This window comes from Elgaria multicarinata, chromosome 1 (genome assembly GCF_023053635.1).
Source record: "Elgaria multicarinata webbii isolate HBS135686 ecotype San Diego chromosome 1, rElgMul1.1.pri, whole genome shotgun sequence".
Lineage (NCBI taxonomy): Eukaryota > Metazoa > Chordata > Lepidosauria > Squamata > Anguidae > Elgaria > Elgaria multicarinata.
The window spans coordinates 181,149,733-181,162,740 of record NC_086171.1 but is presented as its reverse complement, the minus strand read 5'-3'; the positions used below and the strand labels follow the sequence as shown (position 1 = coordinate 181,162,740).

Here is a 13,008-nt window from a genome sequence, read left to right as displayed (position 1 = left end):
GGAATTACAGGCCTGTTCGTAGTCATGGGAGCCCAGGTTACCCCAACCCCAAAGTTTGCGTTTTGTACCCCCTCAGAGCTGGATTTCCCTCCCAACCTGCAGTGACAAGCTCAGCTATGCTCGCAGGCAACCATCTCATGCTCTGCAGCTAAAGGCTAAGATCTTTGGTCACATCGCGTTCCCTTGATTATTTCCCAGCATGTTACAGATTACTCTTGTCTAAGGTGTGTTAAATATATAGTGTGCAGATGATTCTATCTGTCTTTTTTTACCTTCAAGTAAGTATATGGGACCCTGATTAGGAAGGGGGCCAACATGCTTGGATAGGGGATGTTTAAACCTTCCCACCCAGCTGTTTCCCTTATCCCTGGCACAAGAGCTAAAAAGAGTGAATAAACTTCCATTAGTGCCTCTTGCAGCCTTAAGGACTAGAAACTTGCTTTTTTTAAAAAAAGATATCTGATTCCTTGCAATTGCACAGCATGGTCATGCAATACAAACAGTCTGGATGATACCTTGCAGGTTCTTGTTCTCCCGTTTGAGGGTCTCTAGATTCTCCAGGGACTCCTCATAGGCATTCTTGAGCTTGAAGAGTTCTGTGCTCAGGCTGCGGGACTCCTTCTGAGAGGACTCCAGCTCTGCCTGTGTCTCCTCGTACTTCTGCTTCCACTCAGAGATGATCCTGTCAAAATTGCGCTGCTTCTTGTCCAAAGCGGCTGCGGCTGAGTTGGCTCTCTCCAAGTCGATGGACAGGTCCTCGATCTCTGTCTGCAGTCGGTGCTTCGTCTTCTCCAAGGAGGAGCACTTGGCATGTGCTGCCTCCACAGCCTCCTCGGCCTCCTGCAGCCGGATGGCCAGTTTCTTCCTGCAAATGGTCTAGGTTAGCTAGGGTAATAGTGGCTACTGTGCCTGCATGGGACATGCAGCTCTGGAAACACTGCTGATCCCGTCCACTTACTCTACCACCTGTACACTGAAAAGTGGTCTTCAAAGGAAGACTGAAACAACCCACTGAAATTAGAGGAAGCAGGTAGAGCATAGGACACACATTAGAGCTGAAACAAAACAAAACAAAGCTAAAGCGCACACAACTGTAAGAAACACGTTATAGAACAAGTCAGATTGTTTTATACAAATCAATCAGTTGTTTCATACAAGTCAGATTACAGGCATCCGGTTTTTGTCCTGTTTCGTCATATGTTTTGACTTCATCAGAAAAACAGTTCCGTTATCTGTAAAGACCAATAAGCATATACAAAATACAGATTAAATATCATTGTTTTGTTTTGTTTCTGTTCAACGGCTGCCCTCTTTGGTTTGTTGTTCTGTTACACATTAGATCTGTACAAGGCCCAACTGGCAAATGCGCTTGGGACAATTTGCAATCACAAAACTAAACAACAACAGCAAATTAACCCAAAAAATCCAACTACCATAAAAGTATCAAAATAATACAACATTAAAAACATTGGGGGAGGGGATAAAAACATCAAGGAGCCAGCTGTAAAATTAATGATCAGAGCAGCAGATTAAAGGTAAAATGCTTGTTTAAAGAGGAAGGTCTGAATGTATACAATGAAGATGGAGGCAGATCTCACTGAGAAGGGCATTCCACAGACTGGGGGCTACTACCGAAAAGGTTCTTTCCCTAATAGAACTAGAGTGCCTCCCTGTATTGGGGAATTCGTTGTTTTAAGGAACAGAATGGGCGATTGCTGATTGGTAAGAGGCCCGGGAAGGGAGGACGCTGGCACTGAGATCTTGTTTCACCTGGAGGGGAGGCTGGGCCTGGTTCATCTCAAGAATTCAGCATCTCATTTGGAGCCACTTATCTGCAGCCTCAAGGTTGTAAACTATTCAGGCCCACAAGGGAGTACTGAACAGCAGCAACTGGCAGAGTGCGAATCGTGCCACCCCTTCGGGAAGGGAGTGGAGGAAGAATGGCCAAGCCTGGCCTGGATATGGCATAAAGTTTAGCAGGGCTGTCAGCCCAATGTTCTCTATCCAGTCTAGAGGAGGAGGTGTGCAGATCTGATGTGGTTTATGAGTGAAAGGACCCTTATGATCAGTAAACAGCATAGGCTTGTTGGTGCGTTTGTATTAGGTTTCCATCTATCTGTATGGTTTTAGAATTCTTGTAACTTTTCTCATATTATACTCTCCCCACGTCCCCATTCCATAACTTGTAAATAAACTATCTACTTCAAATATTTGTGCTTCCCAATGGTGTCAGCGCTGAACCCAGTGAAAATCTGGCCGGCATCACCAAGGTGTTTGTTTGGTCTGAGCTGAAGTTGCTGGGAGTTTGGTCCCTGCTTCTTAAGCCCAGGAGGGTGTACATCTGGGAGGATCTCCCAAGTCCCAAGTGTGGGGGCTCAGGACGGGGTGGTGGCGTGTTAAGACGTGACTGGTAAGAGACATGTTGCTCCCTGCCTTCCTTTACATCACAATATTGTAGTAGCAGCACCCAGGGAAGAGTCTCCAAAGACGATCTTAGCAATCAGGCAGAAACATATGGGAGAAAGCGCTCCTTCACACTTTCTCTTTCTTCCCACAATGCCTTGCTCCCTTCCTGTTACACTCAGTTGCAAAGATGCCTTCAGGCACTATTGTAATGTCGAAGCAGCTTCATTCCTGCAGAGTCCTGGAGCATCATCACACGAGGGGAAATCACGTTGCCTTACCGTCGTTTCTCTGCCCGTGTGTTCGTCCTGCATTACTTCCCCTTTCGAAAGAGGAAGTAAACACTGTGCATGTGGCCCATTCAGTGGCCCATTTTGTTCATGCTGCTTCTCCTGCACGCAGCAGGAGATAGCAGCAACTTCCGTCTCAAAAATAACTTGGATTTACCAGGGTCTTTTTTTTTTTTTTTTTGTACGAAGAAGGATAGAAGGGGTGGGAGATACGTGGGACACAAATGATGTCGGCAATAGGACCCGCACAAATCTGTGAGTGCCCAGTAATGAGCATACAATAAAACGCTTGTTTGATGACGCCTCTGGTGTCACAGAATGTGCTGCATGTGAATGACCATTGCCGTAACTTACTTAGCTTCCTCCAGCTCTTCTGTCCTCTGGATGGCATCTGTCTCGTATTTGGTCCTCCACTGGGCCACTTCAGCATTGGCCTTTGACAGGGACCGCTGGAGCTCCCCCTTGGCCTCCACCTCCTCTTCGTACTGTTCCCGCAGCAGGTCGCAGTCATGGCGCGATGCTTGCAAAGCATGAGCCAAAGCATTCTTTGACTGGAAGGTTGAAATCATATGGATCAAATTTAAATGCCATCTACTGAGAAACCCTGCTCTTAAATCCTGGTAGAGGAAAAGCATTCTGCACATGCTCAGAAGCAGTTCTCTTTGCTATGACTTCATATATTCTAAGATTCAAGCTGGGTATGGGGAAATAGTATTAGGCGGAGCCCAAGTGAGCCTCAGCACAACTTCAATCCCAGTTCCCTCCACCACCAGCTCTTTCCTGCAGGTGTAACCCCAGACATATAAATGGTCACCTTGGTCTCTTCTTCTAGCTGTCTCTTGAGTTCATCAATCGTCTGAGTAAAGGAGGTCTTGCCCCGACTCAGCTGGTTTATTAGAGATTCCTTTTCTTCAATAAGACGGCTAAGTTCTCCTAATTTTGTAAAACAACAACAATAACAAACATCTCTGTGAAATTAGTGCATTGGAGAATTCCTCCTTGTCCATTACTTTGGCATCCAAAAGAGCCACGCAGCAACTTTCAAGTCTGACCCTGAATTCCTAGAGATCCAGGTGGTTTCAGTACCGAATGTACCTTGTCTAAAAGTTACCAATACTGGCAGGTTGAGCCACAATTCATCTGACACAATGCAGGCATGTCCTCCATGAAAAACCCAAAGGTTGGTGATGCAGCTCACACTCAAATGATCCCCAGCCTGAACCAAGCCCCACTTTGCTTAAGGGCTACTCAGTGAAACACCGTCCAACAATCCATCAATGGACAGGAAGCCCATCCTCCTTCCCCCTCTGTGAACGAGCTACAAGAGTAGATTACAGGAATTAGATACATACCAAGCCACACGACAAACTTATACTGAACAGTATGCCTATCTGAATTAAAGGCATTTCGTTTATTTAATACCCAAATTGAAAATTGCAGGAACGAGCAAAACATATGCAGGTTGACCCACACTCCGTCCCGTCCCTTACTGCCCTCCTTTTTACTACCAACCTTTTCTGGTCTACTTTCATTTACCTTTTTGTTTTTATGGCTGTGTTGGATGTGTTAATATTAAATAAAATAAAAAACTTTATCAAATAATAATAAATAATTAAAAAGAGCTACTCACTGCAGCTCTACTCAAAAAACAATTGTATTTGGTTCAAATCCGGATTCAATTGTATTTTACTATAAATCCCCTAGGATAGGTGTCGTGGGATCTCTGACTTAAATAGGAGAACGCTACCATCCAAAGAAGTAACCAGGCCTCTCAGAATGGAACGGAGAGACAGTTTCTCTGAGTACATGGCCACCAGCCACTGAAACATAGCCTGGTTACACTGTCAATAAAGCAAAACCCAGTGGAGGTAGATCAGGGTGGAAAAAGCATTGATTGGGATCTACTGGTAAGCAAATCCCAATCAATAAGTGATAAGCAGTAGATCTACAAGTGTTTCAGGGCATTTCTACATGAGGTTTTTATCTTGCACCATTACTGGGGCTTCTGCTTCTAGGTTCTTTGTGGGATTAAGATTGTCTCCTTAACATATTTCCCCCCCGAGGGGGGGGTGTTATTTTTCTGCCTTTCTATATGTTTCATTATACAGCCACTAGATGGCGCTATGGTATAGTGGAAATGCGCAATTACAAGGAGAGTTTAATGGCACCATTGAGGATATATCAGACTTTCCCCATTAAAAACATGCACACAAACAAACATGATAATGGTCACAAAGCACGGGAGAGGCCCTGGAAGATGACAACATTATGTAAAGAACCCACAAATTACCGTGAGTGGGCAATCACAAGCACACAATAAAAGCCTCATGTCATGTAGAAAGGTTCTCAGTGTTTGATAAATGAAGAAAGCTTGCTAGTGAGCAGAGGCGGGGGGGGTCACACAAAACTGGGAGTGGATTTTTGTGTGAAAGGACATCACGCTCAGTTGTGACATAAGAAATATCATGCACTATCATCAGTCATCAAGGCTGCTTAGCTGGACTGATCTCTTCTGATAGATACATGCAATCAAGGGGAAGAGCTGTAACAGAATAGCCAGAGCAACTCTCGGGATCAGCAAAGCCTTTGCCCAACGTACCATTTTCAGTCTGCAGTCTCCCACGCTGGGTGCTCACTTCTGCCAGCTGACGCTGCAGCTCATCTACCTTGGATTTGGTTTCGCTCAGCTGATCTTCATACGTCCGACAGAGCTTTTCAGCATTTGCCTGCAAAGCAACAAATGTCTGAATTGTCATGCATTCAATGGCAGGAGTGTTGAACCTAGGCTCACAGGCCAAATACAGCATGCCTGCAGTTCCAAATTGGGACCTCCAGGGGTCCCCAGGTAGCCCCACCCTCTTCCTCTGGCCCCACCCCTTTTCCAACAAATGCCAATCGTTGGTGGTTTCCCAGTGTTTGCATAGAATTTCCCCATTCTAAAAGGTTGAAATGCCTTTCCTAAGGCTTAGTTACTGGCACAAAGAGCTTTAAGATACCATATGCTGATTTTTTTTTTGTATTTTAGCTCCACCCCTTTTGCCTTGAGCCTCACTCACCACCGGAATGTGCCCCCCCCAAGAGCTGGTAACTCTCGCATGTGGTGCCTTCCCCGTTTCCCCCACTTCTGGTTTAGAGTTACAACACTGAACTAGCTGTATGGGAGGGAAACATAAATACTCCAGTCCACGTATGCAAATGCCCTTCTGCATCTCCCTCTCTTTCCATGCACTGATGCGCAAGAAGCATAGGCCAAACAGTCACCTTGTTCTTGGTGAGGTAGTCAATGTTGGAAGACAGATCATCCACCTCCATCTTCAACTCGCTCTTTTCCTTCTCCAGCTTCTGCTTGACGCGCTGCAAGTTGTCGATCTGCTCGCCCAGTTCAGCCACAGAGTCTGCATGCTTCTTGCGCAGGGTCGCGGCCGTCGACTCGTGCTGCAGCGTGGCCTCTTCCAGGTCCCGGCGCAGCTTCAGGAACTCCGCTTCTCGCTTCTTGTTGAGCTCTATCTGACACGCGGTGGCCCCACCTGCCTCCTCCAGCCGCTCACTCAGCTCTTCCAGCTCATGGGCCACCTCTGCCCGCTGCTTTTCCACCCTGGCCCTGGCAGTCCGTTCTGCCTCCAGCTCCTCTTCTAGCTCCTCAATACGGGCCTGTAGGTAGACAAAGAATGGCAGGAACTACCAGACAACTCTGCCCTGAATGAAGGAGGAGAACCCAATGATTCTGTCCAGAGTCAAAAGGCACCATACTTCTTCTACTTGGGCTTCCACCAAAAAACGGATCACCACAGTACCAAATGGCCAGGAACATCTACACTGCAGTGAACCACTGGAAATTGCTCAAGGGCTGAACTGGATGCTTGCCTGCTGTGATTTTTGACATTAAAATGTGCTTGCTTTCCCTGTTTCAATGTTCTCTAACATTTGTGTGTCTGTTAACATCCAATATTCTTCTGGCCTGCTGCTACTACAGTGCCATTCCCATTTCTCATTCACTACATGATTCTGTAGTGAATGTGATGATGTCACAGCATTACATAGCCAATCAGATTTGGCTATGTGACATTACTGAGGGGAAACTAAGCCAACTGAGAGTGAGGGAAATGCTACCTAAACTGGTCACACTCAGCCAACCAGGCAACCTATTGATCATCCTCTTGACTACATATTGATTGGCTTCATGGGCAAACGTTTCGCTCCCTTTCATTGTATCACAGGGGGTGCTTTTCAAAGATACTGAAGATGTTCACAAAACGGACACACACTTTTGTTTTAGCCCTAAATGCTTCTCTCAATGATGGCTAAGAATGAAAACATTGTCTGGGATTCCAGAACACGTAGAGGCCTTTGAACATACAGCCGTGTGCATGAATCTCCTCTTCCTGCAGACATTAACACTGTACCCAAAGATGCCAGGGGAGGGGCTACTTGACATATGGGGGTGTAGCTACTCAGCACAGCCCTGCTCTCATGTTCAGGTTGCTACTAAATAGAACGTGTGACATGGGGATGTGCCTTATGGGTTAATTGGCTAAGCATCCTCAACCAACACATCTCTCTTTTGCATCTACCGTATTACTAAATAAAACTGTCAACTCATCATGTGTGAAGCAGCCCAACCAAGATGGACAGCGGTCCATTTCGGGTCTCTGACTAGCCCATCACAGCTGTACCTGGAGTTCTTTGATTTTCTTCTGCAGTTGAGTTGCGAGGACTTGCTCGTCTTCAATTCTTGAATTTAGCTGGTTCATTTCAAAGTCTTTCCTATGAAGGAAAATAAGAACAACCTCTCCTTAAATTGAGGTCAAATGGATTCTCTGAAATTTTCATTCCTAGGAGGCACTCATTGTGTTTAATCCTTTGAGCAATGTGATAATCACTTGACTTGAGCTATGCGGCTCAAGGGAAGGCAGATTTACCTCTGGCCACTGAGAGCAGAATTCTGAAGACATACCGAGTGTCTCAACTGGTTGCACAACTGCTTCCCTTACCCTCCGTCTCCCCAGTAACTGAAGTTTCCAGTTGGCCATGCAGAAGCACAATACATAAGAAGGATGAATCCTAGGAGGTCTGTGCTAAGTCCCATTGAAATAAGTAGGGCATAAAACGCCATTGGGTCCCCCTTTCTCTTTCCATGGGCTCTTGAACAATGCCTCGTGCTGCAGAGCCTTCTTCTCAAGCCAGCCTTTAGATACTATATATTGCTTCTGCCATTAGGATACTGTCAAGCCATGGCAAAGCCTGTTTAAGCTGGTTTGGTTCAACTGTATGGTACTATTTTCATGAATGGCGTGCTCACTTTTTGAGTTTCTCCTCCAGCTGCTGCTTGTCATTCTCTAGATCCATCACAGATTCCTGAGTCAGCTTCAAATCGCCTTCTAGCTTGCGCTTTGCTCTTTCCAGGTCCATTCGTATCTTCTTCTCTTGCTCTAAAGCACTTTCCAGCTGGAGAGCACAAAGCATAAATGGACATGAAGTGAAATAAGAAACATGGCATCTTCCGCTCAGCCCTTCCCTTCCCTCTAACTGGATCAAGTTCCCAAAGTGGTACCTTCTTGCACAGAAGCTCAGCTTTATCAGTCTCCAACAGCTGGAAACTTTACCAAAATATCTAATCCCGGCACACTGTGCTGAGGCCAGCATATATGTAAGACAGATACCCCTGGGTAGACATTTCAAAGAATTGGACAACTAGCTACTGTTTAGGCTTTAGACACTGATAATGTACTATGTAGCACAGCATTTCTAACTGAACACTTGTACCTCATCTGCTCTCCAGTGAGCTCCTAGCAGGCTCTCTTGCTATCATATCATATCGACCAGCTTTCCCCAACCTGTAGCTCCCCAGATGGGTTAGAGAACAACCTCCATTATTCTTGACCATTGTCTATGCTGGTTGGGACTGGTTGGAGCTACAGTGCAAACATCTAGAAGATGCTAGGACAGGGAAGGCTGATACAGACCAACAGAGGGTTATTCATACTAGACAAGATGGGTTCAGCAGACTCTTCTATCATCCTAGCGGCCTTGATATTCTTTACATTGACTCACATCATCCACTTGCTGTTCCAGCTTGACTTTGGCCTTGGTCAGAGTGTTGGCTTTGTCCTCCTCAGCCTGAAGGTCATCCAGGGCTTGCTGGTGCGCCTCCTGCAGTGCCTTTTTTTCTTTGGTCAGCTTAGCAATGATCTCATCTAGAGCAGCCATTTCTTCAATCAGGTTTTTCACCTAGGATGATGTGACAAGAAGAGAGCGTAGAAGGAGGTATGAATCATATGGTAGAGTGGATGTGAGCACAAATTTAAAGTTTTCCTGGCTTTAGCAAATCATAATGATAACTATGTTAAAAGTAGGTCATAGAAAATGATAACTTTTGTTATTCTTACCAACTGAAAAGGAAAGGTGGTGGGAAATTATGAGCCTTTCTACATGAGGCTTGTATTGTGCACTTGTGATTGCTCATTCATAGTAGTTTGTGGGTCCTTTACATGACATCCCCCTCCTCCACAGCCTCTCACATGCTTTGCAACCATTATCACATTTTCCCCCTAATGAGGAAAGCTTGGAATTTTGTTTCAATGGCATTATAGAGGCCTCATGAAATTGCATAAAATTCTGCTATACCACAGTGCCACCTAGTGATTGTGTGATGGAACATATAGAAAAGCAAAGAAAAAAACCCAGAAAAAAAGCATGAAAAGTGTCCAATCTCAATCCCGCAAAAAATTTAGAAGCAGAAGCTTTGGTAAAGGTGTGGGTTAAAAGCCTCATGTACAAAAGCCCTATGCCTCACCCCACACACACACACACACCCAATAAATGTGTTATTTCTGCTAAAAGGAAGACAATATTTTTTTCTCTTTGTGGTGGTGTGTTGATGCTTCTGGATCGCAGATGCTAAGTGCTTCTCAGAAAACCATTCTAGCTGCTGCTGAGTCCTGCTGCTTGTAATCAGTTTGAACAAGGTTTGAACAAGGATCTTTGACTGGTGCAGCTCTCAATTGTATATACAGAGGGTGTTAAATATGCCTTTTTGGTTTTATTTATTTATTTTTAAATCACCCTTCATCAACAAGGGATCCAAGGGCAGTGTACACAACTTTTTTTAAAAAAACAAGTCCAATATAATTAAAAATACTACAGTTATAGGGATGCCACAGGCACCCAACTGAGTCTGGGGGGGTCTGATGGACTCCCCCACCTCTGTCCCCCTGGACCCAGGTTGCTGAGCCATGGTGCGTTCACAGGCCCACTCTTTGAGCAGCCTGACAAGCATGCGGCAACCGTCCGCTGCCATTCGGAGCCTCCACTGTTGTGCAAAATGGAAGCTCCAGAAAGTGCGAATTTCCCACACTGTGTAAATGGCGCCTTTCTGGCCACCATTTAAGCAAGGTAGGAAATATGTAATTTGCAGAGCCTCCACTCTGCTCAACAATGGAAGCTCCAGACGAGGGCAGATGGGCTCACAGCTTCGATGGACTCTTGCTGAGCCATGAAGAAGCTCGCGTGGTGCTGTGAGCGGGGCGGGTGAGCGTTCGACAGAGCCAGGGATGGGTGAGTCCACCCATCCCTATACAGTTGCAAGTTAAGAAACAAACAAAACAACCTCAATGTGCAAAATAACCCAACCAAAAGTGCTTATCCACTTGGGTGCAATCCTATGCATGTTTAGACAGAAAAAAAAGTCTTCCAACTCATGCTGGCTGTGGCATGCTGGGAGTTGTAGGACTTTTTTTCTGTCTAAACAAGCATAGGTTTGAATCTTTACCGTCTCAAAATAGCAGACTCAGCTTTACTTGTTTGCATTTAGCGCAATCCTGCTCACCTTGTTTTCTGTGGCATGCTTTTCCTTCTCCACCTTGGCCAGGGTGATCTCCAAGTCATCAATATCTTTCTTCAGCTCAGCACATTCATCCTCCAGCTTTCGCTTCTTAGAGGTCAGATCGGAGTTCATCTCCTCCTCATCCTCCAGGCGCTCCATCAATTCCTTCACCTTAGCTTCCAGCTGGATCTTGGTCTTGATCAAGAGGTCACAGCGTTCCTCTGCATCAGCCAAGTTGTCTTGCTCCTGTAAAGAACATCCAACAGTAGCACCTTACCACACTGGTAGCTGTTGCTGCTTGCTATACTCTCATGGTACAGATACATAAAATGCATGTATTATTTTTATGTATATCCCTCTTATATATATATATGTTATTCTGCTACACCACAGTGCCACCTAGAGGTTATGTAGTGAAAAAGCAGGAAAGGAAACGATCCTGGTGTACTGCTCAGATCTCAATTCTGTAAAACAAAAAACAAAAGTAGATGTAGCAGATTCACAGCGTGGTGTGTCACGTGAAGAACCTGATGAAGGCTTAGAAACCAAAAGACAGCTGAGAAGGAATTCTAAGGCATAATGAGTGAGATTGAGGTGCTTTGCACAGTAACTACCCATTTTCAGCATGTAACTCCTTTGCTGAGGGAACTGCACTGGTTGCCAATTTGCTACCAGGCCAGGTTTAAGGTTTTGCTGTTAGTGTATAAAGCTCTAAACAACTTGGGATCAGGATACCTGAGAAAGCGCCTCCTCCCTTACCAACCTGCCTGGTCACTAAGATCGTCAGAGGGCATGCTCCTGTTAGTTCCATGTGGACCTATAGCCTGATTGAGGTCCACCAGGAGAAGAGCCTTCAGCATGGTAGCCCCCTTTCTGTGGAACTCCCTGCCCCTGGAGGTCAGGCAAGTGCCAGCACTGTATTGTTTCTGGCACCTCTTATTCCAGAAAGCATTCCTTGACTGATAGCCATGGTTTTTATTGGCATTCTGTGTGTTTTTTGTATAATAATGGTATGTTAATTTTTGTATCTTTTAATTCTTTAATTCTTATGTTCACCATTCCAGAATCTGTTTCAGATACGGAGCGGTGTACAAATTTTGTAAATAAATAAACAAACAAACTATCTCTCTCCCTTGGCACCTATTTCTTCTCAGTCTGCACCATTCCTAGTGCTCACTCATTTCTCCTCTTTTCACTGCTTATATTCTCTTTCCTTCTGTCATCCTATCCCTTGTCTCCACCACCCCTACTGCTCCCATAAAACAAAATAACAAATCTGAAAACTTAAAAATTAGGCAAATTTAGCACGTAAACAATATTTATTTTATCGATTTATCTACATATTCTAATCAAATAGTTTGAAACAACACAAAACTACTAATTTTATTTTATGCTAGCACCATATGTGTTTCAGTCAACAAACCTACAGCGGTCTCTTTGCCATATCTTCTCTCATCTTTGACCTACTATTTAAAGCATGTGAGAAAACAAGGGCAGAAGCCTTGATATACCTGCTCTGTATGTAGGCCTCTGTATGTAGTTTGGTTCTTGCAAGTGAACAGCATGATGGGATTAGAATAACGTATGTTCCTGAAAGTGCTGTAATGCTAAAACTATTATATCAGGAAGGAAATATTTAATTGGAATTTCTAACTGTCAAGACCTCTTGATATAGTAGAAGACAAATAAGCTAGTTTGATATAGAGGACTGACCATCCAGGTCAATCTGACATTGCCAGAAGAGTTATGGGCCATCTGTTGATAAGGTATAATGAAGACATTTCCTTTGATCTGTCTTTGTTTTGCTTTAGAACTTTGCTAACTGCTAATTGATTAAGATGCTACTATGTAAAAAAACATACCTGCTTTTCACACTGCCGGTTGAGAAGTTCTTTGTCTGTAGGACTTTTTCCATACAGCTGTATTACACTCAATAAAACAGAGTTGCCTTACAACAAAGTGGATTTTTTTATCTTTGACACATGGCTGAGCAACTCGTGGCTCTCCAGACATTGTTGGGCTGCAACTCACATCAGCCCTAGCCAATGGTGAAGGATGATGGTGATGCAGTTCAACATCTGGAAAGCCTCAAGTTGCCCACCACCTCTGATTTAAAGGAATTTGGATGGAAAATGTCAAGGTCAAATTCATCCTCAGCTTCCCACAAACTACCTACAGCAGCCCCTATATCTCCTTTAAAGGTCTCAGCTCTTGAGATAACTCACTGCTTGAAGCTGCAGTGACAGGTCGTTCTTCTCTTGGATGATGCTGACTTGCTTCTCTTCCAGCTCCTTCCGTTTAGCCTCCGACTTCTCCAGAGCCTCCTTCAGCTTCTGTAACTCCTCTTTGAGGATGGACATTTCCTTCTCTGTCTGAGCTGACTTGAGGAGAGGCTTGATCTTGAAGAAAAGCTTCATCCAGGACCAGTTCTTCACAGCGTTAAAAGCACGGATATTCCACTGGATGGTGTAGAGTGCATCCCTGTGTGGAATG

General features: G+C 44.7%; 1 protein-coding gene across 1 annotated transcript in view; it reads right to left on the bottom strand.

The window, feature by feature from the left end:
* The window catches only part of MYH7B (myosin heavy chain 7B), a 64,106-nt gene that overhangs the window by 11,098 nt on the left and 40,000 nt on the right, over positions 1–13,008 (bottom strand). The window contains exons 23-32 of the mRNA XM_063144924.1: positions 12,741–12,996; positions 10,519–10,761; positions 8,745–8,921; positions 7,993–8,138; positions 7,367–7,457; positions 5,955–6,344; positions 5,293–5,419; positions 3,508–3,626; positions 3,048–3,244; positions 516–865 (exon numbers count right to left, since the gene is read on the bottom strand). Coding sequence (XP_063000994.1) covers positions 516–865; positions 3,048–3,244; positions 3,508–3,626; positions 5,293–5,419; positions 5,955–6,344; positions 7,367–7,457; positions 7,993–8,138; positions 8,745–8,921; positions 10,519–10,761; positions 12,741–12,996 — 2,096 coding nt within the window. The remainder of the gene's footprint in view (positions 1–515; positions 866–3,047; positions 3,245–3,507; positions 3,627–5,292; positions 5,420–5,954; positions 6,345–7,366; positions 7,458–7,992; positions 8,139–8,744; positions 8,922–10,518; positions 10,762–12,740; positions 12,997–13,008) is intronic.